General features: G+C 44.1%; 1 protein-coding gene across 1 annotated transcript in view; it reads right to left on the bottom strand.

The window, feature by feature from the left end:
- Nucleotides 1-27,647, bottom strand: part of LOC309562159 (inter-alpha-trypsin inhibitor heavy chain H3-like) — a 234,519-nt gene that overhangs the window by 204,411 nt on the left and 2,461 nt on the right. Inside the window, exons 2-3 of the mRNA XM_082266284.1 lie at nucleotides 17,826-17,843; nucleotides 9,182-9,348 (exon numbers count right to left, since the gene is read on the bottom strand). Coding sequence (XP_082122410.1) covers nucleotides 9,182-9,348; nucleotides 17,826-17,843 — 185 coding nt within the window. The remainder of the gene's footprint in view (nucleotides 1-9,181; nucleotides 9,349-17,825; nucleotides 17,844-27,647) is intronic.

Genomic DNA, 27,647 nt, shown 5'->3' on the forward strand with positions numbered 1-27,647 from the left:
ATGATGCTCTATTGGCCCTTAATTTGGCCCTGAGTAAGAGGGATGATTTACCACATAACCAGAAGTTGTTTATCCGGAATGCCCTGGACTTTTGTCTAGGGCATAACTATTTCTGGTATAATCAGTCCTTCTACAGCCAGAAGAAAGGTGTGGCAATGGGAGCGAAATTCGCTCCCAGTCTCGTCAACCTTTTTATGGCAGAGTGGGAGGACAAACATGTATTTTGTAGGGAGAGACCAGAACTCCTTTTCTATCGTCGATTCATAGACGATATTATTTTTGTATGGAACGACACAGAGTCCTCATTATTGAACTTCATGAGCTATTTGAATACTAATACAAATAACATCAAACTCGAGTTCAATTGGAGTTTAACGGATATCCACTTCTTGGACGTAAATATAAAGAAGGGTTCGGGCAGACTAACTACGTCTGTCTTCTTCAAGTCTACAGATAGAAACAGTTACCTGTCTATTCAAAGTGGACATCACCCGAACTGGCTGCGTAATATACCGCGTGGCCAGTTCATGCGAGTACGACGGAACTGTACATTTGAAGAAGACTATATCGCCAAACCAATGTTCTTAAGGAGAGGTTTATCCAAAAGGGATATGACGAACAATGTCTTGAGAAAGAGATTGAAAATATTCTGGATATCCCTCGAGCTGCATGCTTGCAGAACGTGACGAGACCCACAAATGGATCTGACGATAAACAATGGAGTTTTTTGTCTGATTACTGTGAGGACCACAAAAAAGTAGAAGCCATCTTCAAAACCCATTGGAACATCTTGCAGATGGATGCAGTATTGGGACCTGTGTTGCCCGATGTTCCATCCTTCATTTACCGTAGGGCCCCGAGCTTTGGGGACAGGGTGGTGAAGAAGATCCTTAATCCCCCGGATACTGCCTTCTTTCCGGGTAGACGAGGGTTTCACAAATGTGGGAGATGTAAGTCATGTTCGTATACCCCCCAAAATCAGAGGAGACGTGAGTCCTTTTATGTTGCAGCAATTGACAAGAGTTTCGACATTAGGCATTTCATCACATGTGATACCACGCATGTGGTGTATGCTTTAATGTGTCCCTGCAAAATCATTTATATAGGACGAACTAAACGCACTTTGACAATTAGAGTTGGGGAGCACATCAGCAATATTATTAAGGGCAAAAAAGAGCACAGTGTCCCAGCCCATTTCCGTTCACATCACCAACGGGACCCCAGTTGTTTACAATTCTGGGGTGTCGAGCGGGTGACACCCCCGTGGAGGGGTGCCAATTGGGTTAGGGAATTATCAAAGTGCGAAACAAAATGGATATTCCAGACCCAATCTTTGAGCCCTGTAGGATTAAATATAGAGTTGGATTTAAATTGTTTTATTAGTGATCATTGATTTTAGTTTCCAACTCTATATTATATTATTTTATACTTGATCTTTTTTGTTATTTGATCTTTCATCTTTGGATGATGTGCGTTGGGAGGACCGTGATCCCCCAAAGTGTCCGCACACACAAATGTCCCTAGGCTTGTGACTCATGCTGTCTAGCGTTGGTTATGGGCTTAGGGTTATTTTAAATATTTTAATGATTTTACTTATTTATATATTTAGTTTTGCCTATTAGTTTCCAATAGATTCGTGTTCTTTTTTCTGGTGTGACATGTTTTTGTTTATTATTATGATATTTTTGGTATATGGATTAAACTTCCATACAAATTTTCCTTACATTGTTACACTTCCATTGGTAGATGGCGCTGTTGTGCATAGTGTACTGAGTACACATAAATAACTTCTTGGTCTTCCTGGTGGGTGGAGCCCATGCATCCGGCCGGGACTCTATGTTATTATTCTTCCGGGTCATGGAGACCTTACATCCGGCCGGGAATCCGTGCTATTATTGTTCCGGGTCATATGTTAATTAAGGAGGAAGTTTTAGCTGATTGGGCGTAAAGCTGAATCACTATGATTGGTCAGAACACGATCGTCACTACCAATGGAAAGTGATGTAATTTACAGCGTTTTAAGTATGTATATACACTAGCGATTTTGTATGGATACTATCAGTCTATTGGTGGTTGAGTGGTTGGTGTCTTTTTGCTTTCAGCATAAGGGTGCAATTAACTTCCTGTGTGCTATACTTCCGGGTCGTAGGACGGCCCATTGTAGTGAATAGTGGCGAGATGGAGGGTTACTGTGCTGTCTTAGCCTGCTATTGGCCAGTATTCTACAGGCATCCACCAATAACCGATGGTGTGAACCTCGGCACCACCCTACTTCCGGGTTATAGGGTAATGTACCATAGAGATTAGTGAATTGAGAGGAAGTAATCCTGTAAATCTAGTCTGTGATTGGTCGACACACCTGAGCAACCACCAATGGCCGATGATGTCAACCCTGGCCCCGCCCTGTGGGTTGATGGGCATGGGTATTTAAGGTTACCGCCAAGCCGCCGTGGTCACGCTCCCGGGGAAGAAGTGGAAATCACGAAACGCGTCGGGTCGTGACCAGGCGGTGTAACCAGGCTGTGTAAGAGGAGTTCGGATTACCCAGAAGGCGCGGCGTCCACGGCGTGGAGCCTGGACATCATCTCCCGAAGGGCATCCCTCCCCTATTCGTGACTGTTTTTTTGCGTTTGATGACATACAAGACATGTGAGTGTGTTACCTTATGTTTTATTTTTATTTAATAAACCCTTTTAAACGGTATCACGCTATTGGGATTATGTTCTCTCCTCCCCATATGCTGCTGAGCTTTTTTTGACTGCGCTGGTGCGATTCCTGTTGTGGATACTCTGGACCAGTGACCATCATTATAAGCCTGAATGCTCAAACACGAAAGTGGGTTGGGCCACAGCATCTGGTGAGTGGGCAATTCTCCCCCCCCTCTTGGAGCACGGTGGTGGTGGTGGTGATCCTTTTGAGAAACACGTCTTCGTACATTATCATCCCAGGAGATAGAGTGAAGGATTATGGACTGTTTAAGTCATTTCTGAACTTTTTCCTGCTGCCTATGTGACATCTATTGCATTTCGGACTTTTGTGCAGTGGGCACAGTATTTGTTTGGCACTTGCTTCTTGACAAGTTTGCGCTACTATATATATATATTGGGATATTGCTGAGTATCTATCTATTATATATCTTTCTCCATATGTTTTAGTTAAGTAGCTGCATAGCCAATTTATTTATTTATTGGTGAGTGGTCCTCATTTGAAGCGCTTGGGATAGCTTATACCTTTATTTGGTTTTCGTTGGGCATTTAAGCTGTCATATTATATACTTCTCTACATTACCGAGCTGCTATGGATGCTATCAAATTTTTGGGATCGAGACAGGTTGATCTCAAGAATATTTTTAGCTCCAATCAGGTTATTACACCTGATGAGGATATCACCGCCACTTTAAAGATTTTGGCCTTCACCTTAGAAAAGCAAGTGAGAGCCTGGTGGGATATCAATACCATTGAGATCTACCTATCTGAAGGACTTATCAGTAGGGGTCTCAGATGGGATATGGCACCCCAGGATGGCCTGACAGATGATGAATCCACGAATGAGTGGTATTCATTCTTCCATAGAGCAGGCATAGAATTACAGTCTCTTATACTCAAAAGAAAAAAACGCAAGATGGAATTAATTAATGACAAGATCAAGGAACTACAGAAAAAGATAGAAAATATTCAGGAAACTACGGCAATTAAGGATTTTAATGAGAAAACTAAAGCGAAACTGGACAAGATTGATAAGGAGACACAATTAAAGAAAGTTAAAAAATTCAACAGGGATCTTAAAGATTTCAAAACAAATCAGGTTTATTGTTGGCAGGCTGAACCCTCTTTATATGGAACAGTTCCGCCAGTTCCCGTAGTCCCCGAAGTGGGAGCATCCGGAGCTCCATCGGGAACAATGGAACAGGGAGATGAACCCAGGACACCGAATGTGGTGAATAGGTTTCCAACTAGACCCCAAACCCCGTTTGAAATACCCCAGTGGACGGGACCCCCAAGGAAGGGACACCATAAACAACGTGGTAGGTCCCGTGGAAACCAAAGGGGAGGCACTAGAGGCTATCCCCAGTCTAATTATGTGAATACACACAATTACTATCAACCATTAGTGGGACAGGATGCAACCGGAGATGGGACCCCACGCCGACAACCTTTTTTAGGGATAGGCAGGGGCAGGGGGAGGGGGAAGAGTCGACCCCAACCCCAGGGACGTCAAGGGGAACATTGGGGAAACCCAAACCCCAACCCAAATCAGTATCCAAGCAACAACGAGGAGTCAGAGCGGGACGGCGAATACAACGCCAGAAAAAGAAGGAGGGAATGAGAGGACAGGGCGTTTATAATATTAGCTCTGTCACTCTAACAGACAAAGAACTCCATATACTGGACCAGGGCCTGAAGTGTGCCCCTAAACGGACCCTTAACAAATTTAGTACTTATATTGACACACATAAGTACATACGCAAACTTAACATCAAGAAATACCTTATTAGTAACCCCATTAATTCCGTGAGTAATACTTATTCTGGTATGGCGGTGAATAGTGGTTTGAGAAACAAGTCCATATGGAATCCCCCGGTTAGAAACAACCAGGCAGTTGAAATATTCAAAAGTTTAGTTTTGAAAGACCTCCAGCACCTACCGATTGATCATTCTGTTAAGAACAAAAGTAGACACATACAGGAGGGGCTGGAATCCCTTGAACAAAGGATAGACATTATCATCCGACCCGCCGACAAGGGTGGGGGAGTAGTGATAATGGATCCAGAGTTTTATCACCAACAAATACAGGGTATGTTGGCAGATGAAACCACGTATGTACTGTTGTCAAAGGATCCAACTAGTGATTTTGAAAGTGACCTCAGAGTTTTGGTAGACCAGGGGTACAAAAACCATGTGCTAACAAAAAAAGAGAAACAATACCTGGTCCCGAGTGCGTGCAGAATACCGATAGTGTACACGCTACCTAAGGTCCACAAGGATCCGAATTGCCCACCGCCCCGCCCGATAGTTAACGGGATAGGGTCGGTGTGTGCTAGGTTGGGCCAATATTTGGACACCTTCCTCCAACCCAGTGTCGTAACTACAAGGGCTTACCTTAAAGACACTAAGGACCTGCTTATATCGTTGGATGATGTGGTCTTGGGGGATGACTCGTCCGCTTTCTTAGTGACGGCGGACGTGTCATCCCTCTACACCATCATCCAACATGATGATGCTCTATTGGCCCTTAATTGGGCCCTGAGTAAGAGGGATGATTTACCACATAACCAGAAGTTGTTTATCCGGAATGCCCTGGACTTTTGTCTAGGGCATAACTATTTCTGGTATAATCAGTCCTTCTACAGCCAGAAGAAAGGTGTGGCAATGGGAGCGAAATTCGCTCCCAGTCTCGCCAACCTTTTTATGGCAGAGTGGGAGGACAAACATGTATTTTGTAGGGAGAGACCAGAACTCCTTTTCTATCGTCGATTCATAGACGATATTATTTTTGTATGGAACGACACAGAGTCCTCATTATTGAACTTCATGAGCTATTTGAATACTAATACAAATAACATCAAACTCAAGTTCAATTGGAGTTTAACGGATATCCACTTCTTGGACGTAAATATAAAGAAGGGTTCGGGCAGACTAACTACGTCTGTCTTCTTCAAGTCTACAGATAGAAACAGTTACCTGTCTATTCAAAGTGGACATCACCCGAACTGGCTGCGTAATATACCGCGTGGCCAGTTCATGCGAGTACGACGGAACTGTACATTTGAAGAAGACTATATCGCCCAAACCAATGTTCTTAAGGAGAGGTTTATCCAAAAGGGATATGACGAACAATGTCTTGAGAAAGAGATTGAAAATATTCTGGATATCCCTCGAGCTGCATGCTTGCAGAACGTGACGAGACCCACAAATGGATCTGACGATAAACAATGGAGTTTTTTGTCTGATTACTGTGAGGACCACAAAAAAGTAGAAGCCATCTTCAAAACCCATTGGAACATCTTGCAGATGGATGCAGTATTGGGACCTGTGTTGCCCGATGTTCCATCCTTCATTTACCGTAGGGCCCCGAGCTTTGGGGACAGGGTGGTGAAGAAGATCCTTAATCCCCCGGATACTGCCTTCTTTCCGGGTAGACGAGGGTTTCACAAATGTGGGAGATGTAAGTCATGTTCGTATACCCCCCAAAATCAGAGGAGACGTGAGTCCTTTTATGTTGCAGCAATTGACAAGAGTTTCGACATTAGGCATTTCATCACATGTGATACCACGCATGTGGTGTATGCTTTAATGTGTCCCTGCAAAATCATTTATATAGGACGAACTAAACGCACTTTGACAATTAGAGTTGGGGAGCACATCAGCAATATTATTAAGGGCAAAAAAGAGCACAGTGTCCCAGCCCATTTCCGTTCACATCACCAACGGGACCCCAGTTGTTTACAATTCTGGGGTGTCGAGCGGGTGACACCCCTGTGGAGGGGTGCCAATTGGGTTAGGGAATTATCAAAGTGCGAAACAAAATGGATATTCCAGACCCAATCTTTGAGCCCTGTAGGATTAAATATAGAGTTGGATTTAAATTGTTTTATTAGTGATCATTGATTTTAGTTTCCAACTCTATATTATATTATTTTATACTTGATCTTTTTTGTTATTTGATCTTTCATCTTTGGATGATGTGCGTTGAGAGGACCGTGATCCCCCAAAGTGTCCGCGCACACAAATGTCCCTAGGCTTGTGACTCATGCTGTCTAGCGTTGGTTATGGGCTTAGGGTTATTTTAAATATTTTAATGATTTTACTTATTTATATATTTAGTTTTGCCTATTAGTTTCCAATAGATTCGTGTTCTTTTTTCTGGTGTGACATGTTTTTGTTTATTATTATGATATTTTTGGTATATGGATTAAACTTCCATACAAATTTTCCTTACATTGTTACACTTCCATTGGTAGATGGCGCTGTTGTGCATAGTGTACTGAGTACACATAAATAACTTCTTGGTCTTCCTGGTGGGTGGAGCCCATGCATCCGGCCGGGACTCTATGTTATTATTCTTCCGGGTCATGGAGACCTTACATCCGGCCGGGAATCCGTGCTATTATTGTTCCGGGTCATATGTTAATTAAGGAGGAAGTTTTAGCTGATTGGGCGTAAAGCTGAATCACTATGATTGGTCAGAACACGATCGTCACTACCAATGGAAAGTGATGTAATTTACAGCGTTTTAAGTATGTATATACACTAGCGATTTTGTATGGATACTATCGGTCTATTGGTGGTTGAGTGGTTGGTGTCTTTTTGCTTTCAGCATAAGGGTGCAATTAACTTCCTGTGTGCTATACTTCCGGGTCGTAGGACGGCCCATTGTAGTGAATAGTGGCGAGATGGAGGGTTACTGTGCTGTCTTAGCCTGCTATTGGCCAGTATTCTACAGGCATCCACCAATAACCGATGGTGTGAACCTCGGCACCACCCTACTTCCGGGTTATAGGGTAATGTACCATAGAGATTAGTGAATTGAGAGGAAGTGATCCTGTAAATCTAGTCTGTGATTGGTCGACACACCTGAGCAACCACCAATGGCCGATGATGTCAACCCTGGCCCCGCCCTGTGGGTTGATGGGCATGGGTATTTAAGGTTACCGCCAAGCCGCCGTGGTCACGCTCCCGGGGAAGAAGTGGAAATCACGAAACGCGTCGGGTCGTGAACAGGCGGTGTAACCAGGCTGTGTAAGAGGAGTTCGTATTACCCAGAAGGCGCGGCGTCCACGGCGTGGAGCCTGGACATCATCTCCCGAAGGGCATCCCTCCCCTATTCGTGACTGTTTTTTTGCGTTTGATGACATACAAGACATGTGAGTGTGTTACCTTATGTTTTATTTTTATTTAATAAAACCCTTTTAAACGGTATCACGCTATTGGGATTATGTTCTCTCCTCCCCATATGCTGCTGAGCTTTTTTTGACTGCGCTGGTGCGATTCCTGTTGTGGATACTCTGGACCAGTGACCATCATTATAAGCCTGAATGCTCAAACACGAAAGTGGGTTGGGCCACAGCATCTGGTGAGTGGGCAATTCTCCTCCCCCCTTGGAGCACGGTGGTGGTGGTGATCCTTTTGAGAAACACGTCTTCGTACATTATCATCCCAGGAGATAGAGTGAAGGATTATGGACTGTTTAAGTCATTTCTGAACTTTTTCCTGCTGCCTATGTGACATCTATTGCATTTCGGACTTTTGTGCAGTGGGCACAGTATTTGTTTGGCACTTGCTTCTTGACAAGTTTGCGCTACTATATATATATAGGGATATTGCTGAGTATCTATCTATTATATATCTTTCTCCATATGTTTTAGTTAAGTAGCTGCATAGCCAATTTATTTATTTATTGGTGAGTGGTCCTCATTTGAAGCGCTTGGGATAGCTTATACCTTTATTTGGTTTTCGTTGGGCATTTAAGCTGTCATATTATAAAGTTGAAGTACATTGTTTCTAAATGGCTAGAATGTACAGACTACTTTCTATGGGATGCAGTTTCAAAATTCAAAGACATGGAGACATATGGAGTACTTACATGCTGACGTTCGTAATGAAGGCACTTTTTGGCAGGTCAACGTCGAAGAAGGCTTCTTTTGATACGTTTCCTCCATTGACAGCTCTGCTTGTAATGAAGGCCCCTTGACCCCATCATCTAGGGAAAGGGAGCCTTGACTGCTGGAAGTTTGGCAGCTATGTGGGCGTTGTGATAAAAGGGGAATTTAGGTGGATTTGACAGGATTGGCCACTAAGACATGAGGTGATGGGGTGGAGCCTGAACACTAGAAAAGGGGCTACGCAAGGGCACGTCCTACCACTCTGAGGAGATTCTGACGTCACAAGAGTTGAAGTGCTGCTGACTCCTCAGAGCGGTGGGACGTGCCCTTGTGTAGCCCCTTTTCTAGAGTTCAGGCTCCACCCCATCACCTCGTGTCTTAGTGGCCAATCCTGTCAAATCCACCTAAATTCCCCTTTTATCACAACGCCCACATAACTGCCAAGCTTCCAGCAGTCAAGGCTCCTAGATGATGGGGTCAAGGGGCCTTCATTGTTTCTAAATGGCTAGTATGTACAGACTACTTTCTATGGGATGCAGTTTCAAAATCCAAAGACATGGAGACATTTGGAGTACTTACATGCTGAAGTTCGTAATGAAGGCACTTTTTGGCAGGTCAACATCGAAGAAGGCTTCTTTTGATACGTTTCCTCGATTGACAGCTCTGCTTGTAATGACATTGTGAGCGAAGCGGGATGTCACCTTACTGTTGATATCTATGCTGTAAACTTCTATTTCACCAGCAGGCTAAATAATGTACACAATAATGATTAAATCAGTGAAATGTGTAAACATATCAAATATTTTGGGGTTGGCTAAATGAAACAGTTCCATGTATTTCTTTTTTTGCAGTTAATACCTTCCCAAAGTTCACATAATTCATCAATCCCAGTAAGATTAGGTTTGAATGAGAATACAAAAATAGGCTATATAAGCTCCAAGTTTTAAAAATAAACTATGGTTTTTGGTCAATGTTATTGTAAATATAATTTAAAAGTTTAGAAGTTTATATATTGATTATTTCACATATTGATTCATATTGCTGGTAAAAGCCTTCCTTTACAAATAAACATTTAATAAATGATGAATCCATGCTTCTGTATAGTGTTTGCTGTGCTGTCTGTTTTGGCTGTATTTATAAAGCAGTGAATATGAAATTCACCAGACATTCAGCGCAGGCATATCTTCCTAATGGATGTGCTTTAAATTACAATGATTGATTCACCTACAGTGAATGGTAAATGTTAGATTGACTGCTTTATAAATACTCCCCATACATGTTGGGCTGTTTAAAACCCAGCACTAGTACTGCACTTGCTAAATGCTTTAGCAGATTATTATCCTCTTAAAGTGATTATAAAGCCTAAAAAGGTAGTAGTATCCACCCTCACCCTCCTTATACTTACCTGAACCCTCATTGAATCCAGCATCGTGCCCATCTGCAGCAGCTGTGTCCCCTTATTTGCAGGACTCACAGGCTTTGTTGAAGCAGTGGGAACATTGACTCCCGCTGCTATCAATTAAAGCCAGTTATTGGGGGGGAGGGGGCTAGGGCTGAGCCTTTCTGTCTGTCTCTATAGATGCAGACAGCGTGGCTTGAGAGCGAGCCTGCAAAAATTCCCCCATAGAAAGAAAATTCCTACAGGAGCACTCAATGCAGAGGAGGAGCCCGAAGAAGAAGAGGATTGGGGCCACTCTGTGTAATTCCATTGCACAGAGCACGTGAGTGTAAACCTGATTGATTTTTGTTTTTTTAAACTTGCATTAACAATTACTCCAAAAGTGAATGTAAAGTCTAATTAAAAAAAAAAAAAATAAATAGATATCAAACATGTTATACTTACCTCCTCTGTGCAGTTGGTTTTGCACAGCGCAGCCTGGATCCTCCTCTTCTCAGGTTCCTCATTGCTGCTTCTAGCCCCTCCCTCCTGCCGAGTTCCCCACAGCAAGCAGCTTGCTATGGGGGCACCTGACCCGAGCTGCAGCTCCATGGGTCCATTCAGACACAGAGCTGCGGTTTGGCCCCGTCCCCTCTCTCTTCTGATTGGCTAACTGACTTTGATTGACAGCCGTGGGAGCCAATGTCGTCGCAGCTGTGTCTCGGCCAATCAGGGGGGAAAGTCCCTGAGAGTCCCCTCAGCCAATCAGGAGGGACTTGTGGACATCGCTGGACAGAGATGGACCTCAGGTAAGTATTAGGGGGCACTGGGGAGGCTGCTACACCCAGAAGGTTTTTTTATCTTAATGCATAGAGTGCATTAAGATAAAAAAAACCTCTAACCTTAAAACTCCTTTAAAGTATGAGTATTCTAAGGTTAATAATTAAAAAGCAATTTGAGTACCAGACTCATACTTACTACTAGATAACTGCAACGTAATAAATATTTAATATGTATATGCAATATCTCACCTTTAGATGACTTCAAAAATCTAAATGCAATTGTTATATAAATATATATTGTAGTCATTAATGAGCCTGGGGGAAGGGCTAAGGCAGGCCATAGACAGTGCGAACGGCTGATTCCCCCATCAACACAGACAGGGCTAGCAAGGGAATCCCTCCTGCCGACTCATTGTGTTTTCCCGGTGGGGGGGGGGGGGGGAGAAGGCATCCCAACTGGGAGAAGACAGTGATTATTGCTTGTGGCTATGGTAGCCACTAGCAATAATCGCAAGTAAATCCAGCAGGCTGGTTGTATCCAACTTGGTACATTCAGCCTGCCCACACACAGCAGGAACCGATCGAGATTTGAACCTCTATGGCCGGCCTAAGAGGTAGGTAATTTGGGAGGGCAGGTATATCCCCTACAGCCTTGCCTTTTTAGCGCAAAGAGAGTGGGTGATGGAAAAAAAGAGGGCTCCCAGTAGAAGCAGAAAGATCGTGCTAACAGCCAGTGTTAGGTGGGAAACAATTTGATAAGCACAAGGTTGTACAATTTTCTGTGTTGGCTGTTTTGCTTTATTGCTGAAATTAAGCTCATTTTGTAGCATGGCCAGATCTAGGGAGGTGCACCTGACCCCCAGATTTCAGTTGCGCCCCCACAAAGCCCCCCCCACCCTCCTTGATGCTTTCCTTCTCCCATCCCTCCACTGCACATTGCCTGTGCACAGGCAGCAGAGCTCCTACTCACACAGCATGTAGCAGATATTGCATTTCTTTACACACAACCACAATCTACACAGTGTGTAGCTGGCTTCTGTCTCTTGGCCTATGAAATTCCCTGGTCAGAATGGCAGCACAGCTGCAGTAGCCAGATACACACTGTGCAGATCACAGCTGTGTGTAAGGGAATGCAATCTCATCTATGTGCTGTGTGAGGAGAAGGAGTTCTGTAGTAGCCAGCTACACACTGTGCAGATTATGGCTGTGTGTAAGGGAATGCAATCTCAGCTATGTGATCTAAAAGTAGAAGGAGATCTGCTGCCTGTTGAAGGAGATCTGCTGCTGTGTGCAGTGCAGGGATGGGGAAAGGAGCTCTGCTGAATGCCCTGCTAACAGTGACTCCTGTCCTCCTTCTTGTCAACAGTGACCCCAGTCCTCTGCCCTACCATCGGTGACCCCTGACCTCTGTCCTGCCAGCAGTGACCTCTGTCCTGCCATCGATGACCCTTGTCCTCTCTGATGTCAGCAGTGACCCCTGTCCTCTGCCCTGCCAGAAGTGAACCATGTCCTTTGTCCTGCCAGCAGTGACCCCTGTCCTCTCTCCTGCCAGTTGGAATCCCCATCCTCTGTACTGCCAGCTGTGACCCCTGTCCTCTGTCCTGCTGGAAGTTACCCCTGTCCTCTGTCCTTACTGCAGTTACCCCCTGTCCTTCACTATGCTGACCCCTGTCCTCCACCCTGCTGATCCCTGTTCTCCACCCTGCTGACTCCTGTCCTTTGCACTGCTAACCCTTGTGCACTGCACTGCTGACCCCTGTCTTCTGTCCTTTTGACCCCTGTCTTTTGCTCTACTGACCCCCTGTACACTACCCTACTGATTCATTTACACTCCCCTGCTGGTCTCCCATCATTTGCCCTGCTGACCCCCTATAGACTGCTGTGTTGACCCCCAGTACACTGTCCTACTGCCACATGTCCTCTGCTCTGCTGAGCCCTGCACACTTCCCTACAAACTAATACACTCTGCGCACTGCCCTACAAACAGCTGACTCTATCCAGTGCCCTGCTGACACCCTGTACACTGCCCTGCTGACCTCCAATCCTTTGCCCCCCTGACATTTGACTGCACCCCCACATCAGAAAGACTAGATCTTGCCAAGTTCTGTACTAATCTTTTACAGAATAAAGCAGTTTTTTTTTCTTTTTGGCTGAATTAACTTAGACTTTGATTTCATAAGACTAAAGTTCTGACGCCAGTTTTCCCACTATATAACACTGATAAGGCATTATGACGACCCACCAAGACCCATCGAGGCATTAATTCTACTAGACATCTAAAGGTATGCTGTGGTATCTGGCATTATCAGTGGCAGACCCTTTAACAATTTGCCGTCCAGGACAATTCTGACACTTTGCTCCTGCATGTAAAAATCAACTTTTTGTTAGAAAATTTATAAGAACTCCCACACGTTATATATATATATGTATGTATATATATATATATATATATATATATATATATATATATATATATATATATATATATATATATATATATATATATATATATATATATATATATTTTTTTTTTTTTTTTTTTTTTTTTATTTATTTATTTTTTTCAACAGAGGCCCTATAGAATAAAATGATGGATGTTATATTTTTTGCGGGAGAAATGTATGCGTTCGCATTTGCGTATAAGAAAGGGGGACAGCTGTGCTTTACATTTTTTTATTATTATTATTTATTTTATACAAAACTGTTAACTGCCAAGTAAACAAAGAGGCAGAACCAGAAGTGACAACATAAGCATTTCTTTCTGTTTCCGGAGTCCCAGAGAGAGAGGAACATTGTGAGTAGAGATGTATAGAACTGTTCGCCGGCGAACAGTTCCCGGCGAACTTAGCATGTTCGCGTTCGCCGCTGCCGGCGAACATATGCGATGTTCGGTCCGCCCCCCATAAGACATCATTGAGGCAAACTTTGACCCTGAACTTTACAGTCAGCAGACACATTTCCAGCCAATCAGCGTACCTCCCTCCCACACCCTCCCACCTCCTATAAATAAGCAAAGGCAGCATCCATCTTAGATCATTCTGAAGCAGTGTGTGTAGTGAGAGTAGGGAGAGCTGCTGCTGCTGCTGCTGTTAAGCTAGGGACAGTTAGTCAGTGTTCCTGGTCTTGCAGTGTTCTTGGTCCACTACTGCTGTAATATCAGCACCCCAAAAAGCCCTTCTAAGGGCTGGTATTTGTGTTTTTTTTTTTTTTTTATATATATATATATATATATATATATATATACCTAGCGTCCCCAAAAGCCCTTTTAAGGGCTGGTAATTGAGTTGTTTCTTCTTATATATATATATATATATATATATCTATATCTATCTAGTGTCCCCAAAAGCCCTTTTAAGGGCTGGTAATTGAGGATTTTTTTTATTTATATATATACATATATATATATATATAGTGTCCCCAAAAGCCCTTTTAAGGGCTGGTAAGGTAATAGAGTTTTTTCTTTATATATATATATCTATATATATCTATTGTACACTGCAGTTGCCTGCCCGCTGTGTGTGAGAGGCCACAGACCTACCACAGACTGTACTGTGTGCACACCACACTCATTTCGGGTGGCACAGGCACAGTACCTTGCATTTTAAAAAATATTTTTTTTTTCCTCTGTCATAATTGCAGTGAGTGCTGTGTCAGGTCCACAGAGTGCACTGTACCCACTGCAGTGCACTGCCCACCACTGATATATATACGGTGGCACAGCATCTTGTTGCAATAAATTGAAAAAAAAAAATATTTTTTATTATTGCAGTTGACAGAGTGTACTGTGCCCACTGCAGTGCCACTGTGTGCCCACCCACCACTGATATATAAGGTGGCACAGCAGCTTGCAAAGTAAAAAAAAATATATATTTTTTTAAATTGCAGTTGCCTGGGTGCCAGTGACTGCTGTCAGGTCCACAGAGAGTGTACTGTGCCACTGCCCACCCACCACTGATATATAAAGTGGCACAGCAGCTTGCAAAGTAAAAAAAATATATATATATTTTTTAAATTGCAGTTGCCTGGGTGCCAGTGACTGCTGTCAGGTCCACAGAGAGTGTACTGTGCTACTGCCCACCCACCACTGATATATAAAGTGGCACAGCAGCTTGCAAAGTAAAAAAAAATATATATATTTTTTAAATTGCAGTTGCCTGGGTGCCAGTGACTGCTGTCAGGTCCACAGAGAGTGTACTGTGCCACTGCCCACCCACCACTGATATATATGCCTGCAAGAGAAAAAGCCAGCCGCAGAGAAGCCATATTCCTGAAAATATAAGAAAAATGCTGCTTTTTAGGGGTTCTGGACATGCTACAGAGCTGAAACTTGACAGGTACACTTTTTAGACCCCCCCAGACACTAAATACAAAAAATTACATGCCTGCCTAAAAATATGCCCGCTAAATGCCTGCAAGAAAAAAAGCCAGCCGCAGAGAAGCCGTATTCCTGAAAATATAAGAAAAATGCTGTTTTTTAGGGGTTCTGGACATGCTACAGAGCTGAAACTTGACAGATACACTTTTTAGACCCCCCAGACACTAAATACAAAAAATTACATGCCTGCCTAAAAAAATGCCCGCTAAATGCCTGCAAGAAAAAAAGCCAGCCGCAGAGAAGCCGTATTTCTGAAAATATAAGAAAAATGCTGTTTTTTAGGGGTTCTGGACATGCTACAGAGCTGAAACTTGACAGGTACACTTTTTAGACCCCCCAGACACTAAATACAAAAAATGACATGCCTGCCTAAAAAAATGCCCGCTAAATGCCTGCAAGAAAAAAAGCCAGCCGCAGAGAAGCCGTATTCCTGAAAATATAAGAAAAATGCTGTTTTTTAGAGGTTCTGGACATGCTACAGAGCTGAAACTTGACAGGTACACTTTTTAGACCCCCCAGACACTAAATACAAAAAAATTACATGCCTGCCTAAAAAAATGCCCGCTAAATGCCTGCAAGAAAAAAAGCCAGCCGCAGAGAAGCCGTATTCCTGAAAATATAAGAAAAATGCTGTTTTTTAGGGGTTCTGGACATGCTACAGAGCTGAAACTTGACAGGTACACTTTTTAGACCCCCCAGACACTAAATACAAAAAATGACATGCCTGCCTAAAAAAATGCCCGCTAAATGCCTGCAAGAAAAAAAGCCAGCCGCAGAGAAGCCGTATTCCTGAAAATATAAGAAAAATGCTGTTTTTTAGGGGTTCTGGACATGCTACAGAGCTGAAACTTGACAGGTACACTTTTTAGACCCCTCAGACACTAAATACAAAAAATTACATGCCTGCCTAAAAAAATGCCCGCTAAATGCCTGCAAGAGAAAAAGCCAGCCGCAGAGAAGCGGTATTCCTGAAAATATAAGAAAAATGCTGTTTTTTAGGGGTTCTGGACATGCTACAGAGCTGAAACTTGACAGGTACACTTTTTAGACCCCCCAGACACTAAATACAAAAAATTACATGCCTGCCTAAAAAAATGCCCGCTAAATGCCTGCAAGAGAAAAAGCCAGCCGCAGAGAAGCCATATCCCTGAAAATATAAGAAAAATGCTGTTTTTTAGGGGTTCTGGACATGCTACAGAGCTGAAACTTCACAGGTACACCTTTTAGACCCCCCAGATGCTAAATCCAAAGAAATTTTTTATTTTTATTTTTTTTTAATTTTTCCAATAATTGGCTCTCTATCAAAAAATTATAATTTTTAAGAACTTTTTTTTGCGTGATCCCTCTCCGGCATGCCACAGTCCAGGTGTTAGTCCCCTTGAAACAACTTTTCCATCACTATTGTGGCCAGAAAGAGTCCCTGTGTGTTTTAAAATTCGCCTGCCTATTGAAGTCTATGGCGGTTCGCCCGGTTCGCCGGTTCGCGAACATTTGCCGATGTTCGCGTTCGCCGTTCGCGAACGGCGAATTTTAGGGTCGCGACATCACTAATTGTGAGTTCCTCTCTCTCTCTCTGTTCTGTGCAGCTGTCCCTGCCAGTCACATTGCTCCCAGGCTCTGGGATCAGATGGCATAGCTCGGGAAAGGCAGCAGCGGGAGGGGGGGGGACCCCCTTCTGCCACCCGCAGAAGTTATTGAGTCCAGCCATTAAAATCACTTCTGCTAGTAAGAGAATCGACCGCCTGAAATTTTTCATACCAGCAGGTGCAGGCATCATCCCAGTATAACCACTGCAACTCGAAGAAATCCATGGACATCCTCCCGGCGGTAAGTCCTGTAAGTTGTAAGGTGAGGCCTCCATGGATTAGACTTGTTTTTCCAGCACATCCCGCAGATGTTAACACCTCAAACTCATTATTGTGTTCCTCAAACCATTCTTGATTCAGATTAAGCCACCATTGCTCCTGTGGTCCAGTTCTGATGCTCAATTGCCCGTTATAGGTACATTTGCTGTGGGCGTGGATCAGCATGGCAATTTGAGCTAAAGTAGCTGTTCCATTGGATCGGACTACAAAGGCCTGTCTTCCCTCCTCACATGCATCAATGAGCCTTGGTCGTCTATGACCCTGTCGTTGGCTTACCAGTTTTCCTTTCTTGGACCACTTTTGGTAGGTCCTGACCACTGCAGGCCGGGAACATCCCACAAGAGCTGCAATTTTGGAGCAGCTCTGTCCCAGTTGTCTAGCCATTACAATTTGGTCCTTGTCAAAGTCGCTTAAATCCTTATGCGTGCCCATTTTTTCTGCTTTAAACACATCAACTTTAGGGAGATGTTTACTTGCTGTCTAATATATCCAAAAACATTCACCTGCAGAGAAGGAGGAGTGGACCACGCTGGCGTAGAACTCCATAAGAGGAGGTAAAGGACAACTCTGTGCACTACTATTGCACAAAGTAGGCACGTATAACTTCTTTTTTATTTTAATTTTAAAAATAGCCTTTACAACTACTTTAAGATCTTAGGTTAACTTTTAAATATACATGTTTACATTAAGTCTTTATTTAATTAAAGGTCAATGTGCAAAACGCAATAGTTCAACGTTTTCTACCTGTTATTATATAGCCTTATATGTGAAATGTAATTATGTTACAGCTCATTACTCCCCATTGTGCTTCCTTCATTCTTACCTTTTCAGCAGATCTCTTCTGTAATAAAAGCACATAAAAGAAAATAATGTTATATATTGCAAATTGTAACAGAAACAAATCAGAATATTGGATAGAGTGAATTTTGTATTTTTTAAGTTGTTACAATAAGAAATGTGCAAAGAGAACAGATTTCAGCTTGCTACAGTCAGATCATAATAGGAAGAGTTACACTTACTTTGTGTATGGTCACTGAAAACAGGTCCAGGACTATAAAAAGAACCTGGGATTCTAACCTTTATCTAAGCCTACCCAAATTTAAATGTTTGTAGTTCAAGTTAATAGACCAAAGCTGTTATGATTTAATGGTTACATAAGAAGAAGATTGAAGAAATTCAAAACAGCTATACAGTATATTATTCCCACTTTTATGCAATTTTTCTGTGTTGCATTGATCAGAACCAAGTTATCATTCTTCAGTAGCATGCTGACATCTAGTGATGGTTTTCAGACATTACAACTTGTTTACTTTTGTGATTTTGTATCTCAACCATCTCTGTCTAGTGTTAGTTATTTCAGTCTTAGCTTGATCTGCCCTGTTTCTTCTATGCTCTTACAGTAAATGAGTAGTTTGCAGAGACAAGGCTTAGGAAAGTCATTAAGGGATTAAGTGGTATAAGCCCCTGCGCTAAAACAACAAAGTAAAGCTATACAAATGTGCTTAACCAAAATATACAGTATCTTACAAAAGTGAGTGCAACCCTCACATTTTTGCAAATATTTTATTATATCTTTTCATGTGACAACACTGAGGAAATTACACTTTGCTACAATGTAAAGTAGTGAGTGTACAGTGTAAATTTAGCTATTTCAATCCCCTAGTTCGGATGGTAAATCAGACTTCCTGATGATGCTACTCAACAAAATGCATTGTGGTCTGTTTACCATCTGAGCTTCTGGTTTATCCAGTGACGTCACTTCCTGCACTCTCGTGGAACCCATGCAGGCCGCAGCCTCAGAGTGTTTAGGTGAAGGGAGAGAGAGTCAGCTGGTTATACAGAGGGGGATGCAATTTCTACTTTGGCAGTTCTCACTAGTGCCGGTCTGGGCACTTCTTTCTGTAAGCACATTACAGAGGTTTTTGTAGTTGGGTATTAGGCGCCTTTATACATTTTGCAGTGTAAATTTGCTGTCTTCTCAAAATAACTCAACACACAGCCAATAATGTCTAAACCGCTGGCAACACAAGTGAATACACCCCTAAGTAAAAAAGTCCAAATTGGGCCCAAAGTGTCAATATTTTGTGTGGCCACCATTATTTTCCAGCACTGCCTTAACCCTCTTGGGCATGGAGTTCACCAGAGCTTCACAGGTTGCCACTGGAGTCCGCTTCCACTCCTCCATGATGAGATCCCGGAGCTGGTGGATGTTAGAGACCTTGCGCTCCTCCACCTTCCGTTTAAGGATGCCCCACAGATGCTCAATAGGGTTTAGGCCTGGAAACCTTTACCCTCAGGTTCTTTAGCAAGGCAGTGGTCGTCTTTGAGGTGTGTTTGGGGTCGTTATCATGTTGGAATACTGTCCTGCCACCCAGTCTCTGAAGGGAGGGGATCATGCTCTGCTTCAGTATATCACATTACATGTTGGCATTCATGGTTCCCTCAATGAACTGTAGCTCTCTAGTGCCGGCAGCACTCATGCAGCCCCAGATCATGACACTCCCACTACCATCCTTGACTGTAGTTAACACACACTTGCCTTTGTACTCTTCACCTGCTTGCCGCCACACACGCTTGACACCATCTGAACCAAATTAGTTTATATTGGTCTCATCAGACCACAGGACATGGTTCCAGTAATGTCCTTAGTCTGCTTGTCTTTAGCAAACTGTTTGTTGGCTTTCTTGTGCATCATCTTTAGAAGAGGCTTCCTTCTGGTAACGACAGCCATGCAGATCAATTTGATTCAGTGTGCGGCGTATGGTCTGAGCACTGACAGGCTGACCACCCCATCCCTTTAACCTCTGCAGCAATGCTGGCAGCACTCATATATGTCTATTTCCCAAAGACAACCTCTGTATATGACGCTGAGCATGTGCACTCAACTTCTTTGGTCGATCATAGCGAGGCCTATTCTGAGTGGAACCTGTCCTGTTAAACTGCTGTATGGTCTTGGCCACCATGCTACAGCTCAGTTTCAGGGTCTTGGCAATCTTCTTATAGCCTAGGCCATCTTTATGTAGAGCAACAGTTTCAGATCCTCAGAGAGTTCTTTGAGGTGCCATGTTGAACTTCCAGTGACCAGTATGTGAGAGTGAGAGCGATAACACCAAATTTAACACATCTGCTCCCCATTCACACCTGAGACCTTGTAACACTAACGTGCAAAGGAGCTGCTGGTCGGCAGGTGGTGCTGTGCTGCGGACCATAGCGCGGGATCAGAGCGCATGATCAGAGGCTGACAGGGCGTGCGTGTGTGAGGAGCGCCTGTGTGACTGAAAGTAAACAGTGAGTTAGAGTGTGCGAGTAACCCCCCCAAAAGAGCGGCGGCAAGCGCTGCAAGAACCCCCCCAGAAGAAAGAGCAGGTGGCGTGCGGGTGGCGATCGGTGCGGTAACCCCCCCTGCAAGAGTGGGCAGCAAGCGTTGCGTGTAACCCCCCCCCAGACAGAGAGAGAGAGCAGGGGAGCGGAGGAGACGGACAATACCAACATTGGCTGGAAGAGGAGCTGAGGGGAGGCTGATCAGGAAGTGACAGAGGAGGGAGGTGGGAGCAGAGAAGAAGACTGACCATCTGAGGGAGGAATCGCTGTCAGGAACTGCAAGTGTCAGGCTTAAAGGGACACACATTTGGTAAGTAAGACTGGTGACTGAGACTGAAGACTGACTGAGGGTGTAGAGTAGTACCTGAGTGTCTGTGAGTACCTGAGTATCTGTGAGTACCTGTGACTACCTGAGTATCTGTGAGTACCTATTAGTACCTGAGTGTCTGTGAGTACCTGAGTATCTGTGATTACCTGAGTGTCTGTGAGTACCAGTGAGTACCTAAGTGTCTGTGAGTACCTATTAGTACCTGATGTCTATGAGTACCTATTAGTACCTGAGTGTCTGTGAGTACCTGAGTATCTGTGAGTACCTGAGTGTCTGTGAGTACCTATTAGTACCTGAGTGTCTGTGAGTACCAGTGAGTACCTGAGTGTCTGTGAGTACCTATTAGTACCTGAGTGTCTGTGAGTACCAGTGAGTACCCGAGTGTCTGTGAGTACCAGTGAGTACCTGAGTGTCTGTGAGTACCAGTGAGTACCTGAGTGTCTGTGAGTACCTTTTAGTACCTGAGTGTCTATGAGTACCTGTTAGTACCTGAGTGTCTGTGAGTACCCGAGTGCAGAGATGTATAGTAACTAAGTAGAACTACTTCACTACTGTACTTAAGTACCGAAAGGCGGTATCTGTACTTTCCTAGAGTAGAATTTTTTTCTCCTACTTCCACTTTTACTTCACTACATTTTTTCAATGATTTCAATACTTCTACTCCAGTATTTGTTTTTTTGTGCTGCATAGTTACTAGTTACAATTATAAAAATTACCACTGCCAGAACAGTAGATGGCAGGTTTCATGAAGCTCAAAATATGTGTATTATCAGCGCATACGAAAATAAATGCTACTGTATGCATAAATAAAAGCTGCATTTGAAATAATAAAAAACAATATGATGTTCAAACTTTTGACTTCTTTCTTTAATAACTTCATAACACAGTACTTGTACTTTTACTTTCAGTACTTGAGTAGCAACATTTTTAAAAAAAAACTACTTGCAATACTTAAGTACAAAAAATGTTGAATACTTTAGTACTTCTACTCAAGTTACTTTTTGATCGAGCACTTCCACTTCTACTCAAGTCACTTTTTGATCGAGCACTTGTACTTTTACTCAAGTATGGGTTTTGAGTACTTTATACAACTCTGCCTGAGTGTCTGTGAGTACCTGAGTATCTGTGAGTACCTGAGTGTCTGTGAGTACCTATTAGTACCTGAGTGTCTGTGAGTACCAGTGAGTACCTGAGTGTCTGTGAGTACCTATTAGTACCTGGGTGTCTGTGAGTACCTATTAGTACCTGAGTACCTGTGAGTACCTAAGTGTCTGTGAGTACCTGAGTGTCTGTGAGTACCTGAGAGTACCTGAGTGTCTGTGGGTACCTGAGTGTCTTTGAGTACCTGAGTGTCTGTGAGTACCTGAAAGTACCTGAGTGTCTGGGAGTACCTGTGAGTACCTGAGTGTCTGTGAGTACCTGTGAATGCCAGTGAGTGTCTGTAAGTGCCAGTGAGTGTCTGTGAGCATATGTGAGTGTCTGGGAGTACACGAGTGTCTGTAAGTACCTGTGAGTACCTGAGTGTCTGTGAGCACCTGTGAGTACCTGAGTGTCAGTGAGTGCCTATTAGTACCTGAGTGTCTGCGAGTACCAGTGAGTACCTGAGTGTCTGTGAGTACCTATTAGTACCTTAGTGTCTGCGAGTACCAGTGAGTACCTGAGTGTCTGAGTACCAGTGAGTACCTGTGAGTACCTGAGTGTCTGTGAGTACCTGTGATTACCTGTGAGTACCTGAGTGTCTGTGAGTACCTGTGAGTACCTGTGAGTACCTGAGTGTCTGTGAGTACCTGAGAGTACCTGAGTGTCTGTGAGTACCTGGGTGTCTGTGAGTACCTGAGTGTCTGTGAGTATCTGAATGTCTGTGAGCACCTGTGAGTGCCAGTGAGTGTCTGTTAACACCTGTGAGTGTCTGGGAGTACCTGAGTGTCTGGGAGTACCTGTGAGTACCTAAGTGTCTGTGAGCACCTGTGAGTACCTGAGTGTCAGTAAGTGCCTGTGAGTGCCTGTGAGTGTCACGGAGTACCAGAGGGTAAGAAAGTAGATTTAGGAAGCTAGAAAACAGCCACGCAGGACAGACTTAAATTACTGAATCCCCATCAGATTTGATTAGTGGGTACAATGCCTGGCGGGTGTGGAGATGCGACTCGGTGTACATCTTGTGGCATGTATATGTTCCTCGATCATGCGATCGAGGGCGAATACAAAATGTAAGCACGTTGCTTCCCTGGAAGCTCAGGTCTTGAATCTAGGGAAGCAACTGGCAACACTGAGAAGAATCTCCATACTGAAGGAGAGCTGGGAGCATACCCGACAGGTGCAGGCAGGGGCCTGCACAGAGGAGGGCGGAGATAAAGGGTACAGGCATCAGAGCAGAGTAGATGGGTGACAGTTAGGAGGGGTAGAAGGGAACAAGGCAAGGAGGCTGGAACACCCCAATAAATCCACCCCCGTTGCCTGGTGTTGGGGAAACCAGTCAGGGACCAGCATTGCTGGAGCAGAGCGACGACCCTAGCTGCCAGGGGAAGAACTCCTCCAGTAAGAGCGGGGGAAAGGGAAAGGAAAGACAGGTTCTGGTGGTAGGGGACTCAATTATTAGAAGGCCAAACAGGGCAATCTGTCACAAACACCGTAAGTGCCGAACTGTCTGTTGTTTACAGGGCGCTCGAGTACGGCACATCACGGATCGGGTGGACAGATTACTGGGTAGGAATGGGGAAGACCCAGCTGTCATGGTACACGTGGGTTTCAATGACAAAGGCAGAGGGAGATGGAGAGTCCTAAATTATTTCAGGGACTTAGGAGTTAAGGTGAGGAGTGGGACCTCCAAGGTAGTTTTTTCAGAAATACAGAAATACTACCTGTACTTCGAGCCACACCAGAGAGGCAGCGGGAGATTAGGGAAGTTAACAAGTGGCTGAGGAGCTGGTGTAGTAAGGAGGGTTTCAAGTTCCTGGAGAACTGGGCCGACTTCTCAGTCGGCTATCGGCTCTTTAGTAGGGACAGATTGGACCTAAATGGGGAGGGTACATCCGTACTGGGTGAGAGGATGGCCAACAAGTTAGAGGGGATTTTTAACTAGGTGATGGGGGGGAGGGTACAGATGTAGAATTAGCCAGCGGGGAGCAAGGTTCAGCGGGCACAAATGGGGACATAAGCGGTAGGGTGTTCAGAGTTCCTAAATCCAAGGTGGGGGGGTATAGGGAAAAATTACAAGAGCAGCCTAAAAACAACATCAAACGAGGATATGGTATATGTCTGGTCAAAATTATGAGGTTTGTATACCAATGCTAGAAGCCTGGCCAACAAGATGGGAGAGCTGGAGCTGCTGATGTATGAGGAGGACTTATTGGGGGATTACAGAGACTTGGTTCGACAGCACTCATGATTGGCTGGCGACCATTCAGGGGTAGTCCCTTTATCGCAGAGATAGAGAAGGTAAAAAAGGGGGAGGGGTATGTCTGTATATTAAGAACAGTGTACAGGTGAATATGAGGGATGATATTAAAGGAACTATGGACGAGGTAGAATCCCTATGGGTAGAACTTCAAAGAGAAGGCATTATGGGGAAAGTAATATTGGGCGTATGCTATAGGCCCCAAAACCAGAGGGAGGAGGGGGAGGCGGACCTCCTTTGACAGATAGGATTGGCAGCAAGAATGATAAATGTCATTATAATGGGGGACTTTAATTATCCAGATATAGACTGGGCAGAAGGAACCGCACATTCATCCAAGGCTCGGCAGTTCCTAAATGTTTTGCAGGACAATTTTATGGGTCAGATGGTGAACGCACCGACAAGGAACAATGCGGTACTTAACCTACTGATTACCAACAATACAGACCTGCTCACAGATATAGAAATACAAGGCAACTTAGGAAATAGTGACCATAGGTCAATTAGTTTCAGTATTATTCATAGTAATAGGAAACACAAGGGTAATATATGGACACTGAATTTCAAAAGAGCATATTTCCCAAGACTGCGCTCTTTGCTAGAAAATATCAAATGGGATAGAACCCTAGGAACAAAGAACACGGAGGAAAAATGGGAGTGCTTCAAGAGCATACTAAATAAAGGGATTGGCCAGTGCATTCCAAAGGGAAATAAATTTAAAAGAGCAAATTATTTATGGCGAGCGTGGGGCTGCTCCGGCCGGGTGCCACTCAGGGGAAGAGGAAAGCCGATGGAGTAGATTACCATAGAGCGTGGATCGTGCCCGTCAATGCACTTACCAGTGCAGGGGAAGAGAGAGGAGAGGAAGAGGAAATCTGGCCGGATAATCACAAAGCACGATCGTTCCGCTGTAACAGCTTTAATTGTAATTGCCGGGCGCTCGCAGACACACACAGTCCCGCCTCCTAGCCCGGCTTCTTTGATAGACAGAACACCTGGCCAACCGGGACGTGTGACGTCTATCAAAGGAGTCGGGCTAGGAGGCGGGACTGTGTGTGTCTGCGAACGCCCGGCAATTACAATTAAAGCTGTTACAGTGGAACGATCATGCTTTTTGCTTATCCGAACATATTTCCTCTTCCTCTCCTCTCTCTTCCCCTGCACTGGTAAATGCATTGACGGGCACAAGTGAAGCTGCATTACTGGGCCCAATTAAAGCTGCATTGATGGCACAGTTAAAGCTGCATTGATGGCACAGTTAAAGCTGCATTGATGGGCACAGGTGAAGCTGCATTGATGGGCACAGGTAAAGCTGCATTGATGGGCATGGGTGAAGCTGCATTGATGGGCACAGGTGAAGCTGCATTGAGGGGCTCAGATGAAGCTGCATTGAGGGGCTCGGATGAAGCTGCATTGAGGGGCTCAGATGAAACTGCATTGGCGGGCATGGGTGATGTTGCATTGACGGGTATGGATGAGGTTGCATTGACAGGCAGGGGTGAGGTTGCATTGACGGGAACGGGTGAGGCTGCATTGATGGGCACAGGTGAGGTTGCATTGATGGGCACAGGGGAGGCTGCATTGATGGGTGCTTGTGAGGCTGCATTGATGGGCACTGGTGAGGCTGCATTGATGGGCACTGGTGAGGCTTCATTGATGGGCACTGGTGAGGATGCACTGATGGGCACTGGTGAGGTTTCACTGATAGGCACTGATCAGGCCGTACTGATAAGCTTCATTGATGCTGCTGCACTGATGGGCACTGATAATGTTGTTATTAATATTTATTTTTATAACTTCTGCAATAATGCAAAAACATTTAACAGTGTCATTCTATTAGATAATTTATCAAGGCGTGTTTAGGGGCGGGATTAGGGGCGGGGTAGGAGTTGGGTGGGGCAACTGGTGGCGAGTAACACTTAAGGCCTGGCTAGTAGCTCAGGACTTAAAATTTTGAGCCCTGTAATAAGAAATGTAAAGGCGAAATCAAGGCGGCTAAAATAGAACATGAGAGACATATAGCGGAAGAGAGTAAAAAAAAAAACAATAAATTATTTAAGCATATAAATAATAAGAAAGTGAGGCCAGAACACATTGGCCCCATAAACAACGATGAAAGAAATCTGGCCACAGAGGACAGAGAGAAGGCGAAAGTGTTAAATCATTTCTTCTCTTTAGTATTCACAAAAGAATTGAGGGGCTACACTAACCCAGCTTGTAATGCTAAACGAAATAATACACTTCAGTAAGTACCCCCATGGCTAACAGAGGATAGACTTAGAACTAAACTAGAGAAACTTCACATAAATAAATCACCTGGACCGGATGGCTTGCACCCGAGGGTTCTTAAAGAGCTCAGCCAGGTGATAAACAGGCCATTATTCTTGATCTTTAAGGATAGTCTAAAGATGGGTATGGTGCCAGCTGATTGGAAAAAAGTCAACGTGGTACCAATATTTAAAAAGGGGCCGAGATATATCCCGGGTAACTATAGGCCGGTCAGCTTAACATCAGTAGTCTGCAAGATTTTGGAGGGGATGTTAAGGGAATACATCCAAGACTTTAGTAATGAAAACTGTATTATTAAGAGTAATCAGCATAGTTTCATGAAAAATCGTTCTTGCCAGACAAATCTATTAACCTTCTACGATGAAGTGAGCTGCCATCTAGATAAAAGAAGGCCTGTGGATGTGGTGTATCTGGACTTTGCAAAGGGATTTGACACAGTTCCCCACAAACACTTACTGTACAAACTAAGGTACGTAGGCATGGACCATAGGGTGAGTACCTGGATAGAGAACTGGCTCCAGTGGAGAGTCCAGAGGGTGGTGATAAATGGGGAGAACTCGGATTGAGCGGGTGTGAAAAGTGGGGTCCCCCAAGGTTCTGTTCTGGGACCAATCCTGTTTACTTTATTTATAAACGACCTAGAGGAGGGGATATCTAGCACAATCTCTGTATTTGCGGATGATACTAAACTAAGCATGCCAATATCTTCTATGCAGGATGTGGAAACCTTACAAGCGGACCTGAACAAAATAATGGGGTGGGCAACTACATGGCAGATGAGGTTTAATGTTGAGAAATGTAAAGTAATGCACTTGGGCGTCAAAAACACAAAAGCAAGCTACTCACTAATGGGGGAACCTCTGAGGGAATCTAAGATGGAAAAGGACCTGGGGGTACTAGTGGACAACAGGCTTGACAGTGGCATGCAATGCCAAGCCGCTGCAAGCAAAGCCAACAAAATACTGGCATGTATAAAAAAGGGGATTCACTCCAGAAATAAATAAATTATTCTCCCACTCTACAAGACTCTGGTCAGGCCACATCTGGAGTATGCTGTCCAGTTCTGGGCACCGGTCCTTGGAAAGGATGTGCTGGAACTGGAGAGAGTCCAGAGAAGGGCAACAAAAAAAATTAGGGGAATGGAGGACATCAGCTATGAGGAAAGACTACAACACTGAACTTATTCTCTCTGGAGAAGAGACGCTTGAGGGGGGATAAGATATCAATGTACAAATACTGTACTGGGGATGACCCTAGCTAGCATAAGGAACAAACTTTTCAGAGAAAGGGAATACAATAAGACACGTGGCCAC

Source organism: Pelophylax lessonae (assembly GCF_965119305.1).
Source record: "Pelophylax lessonae genome assembly, chromosome: 8".
Taxonomy (NCBI): Eukaryota; Metazoa; Chordata; class Amphibia; order Anura; family Ranidae; genus Pelophylax; species Pelophylax lessonae.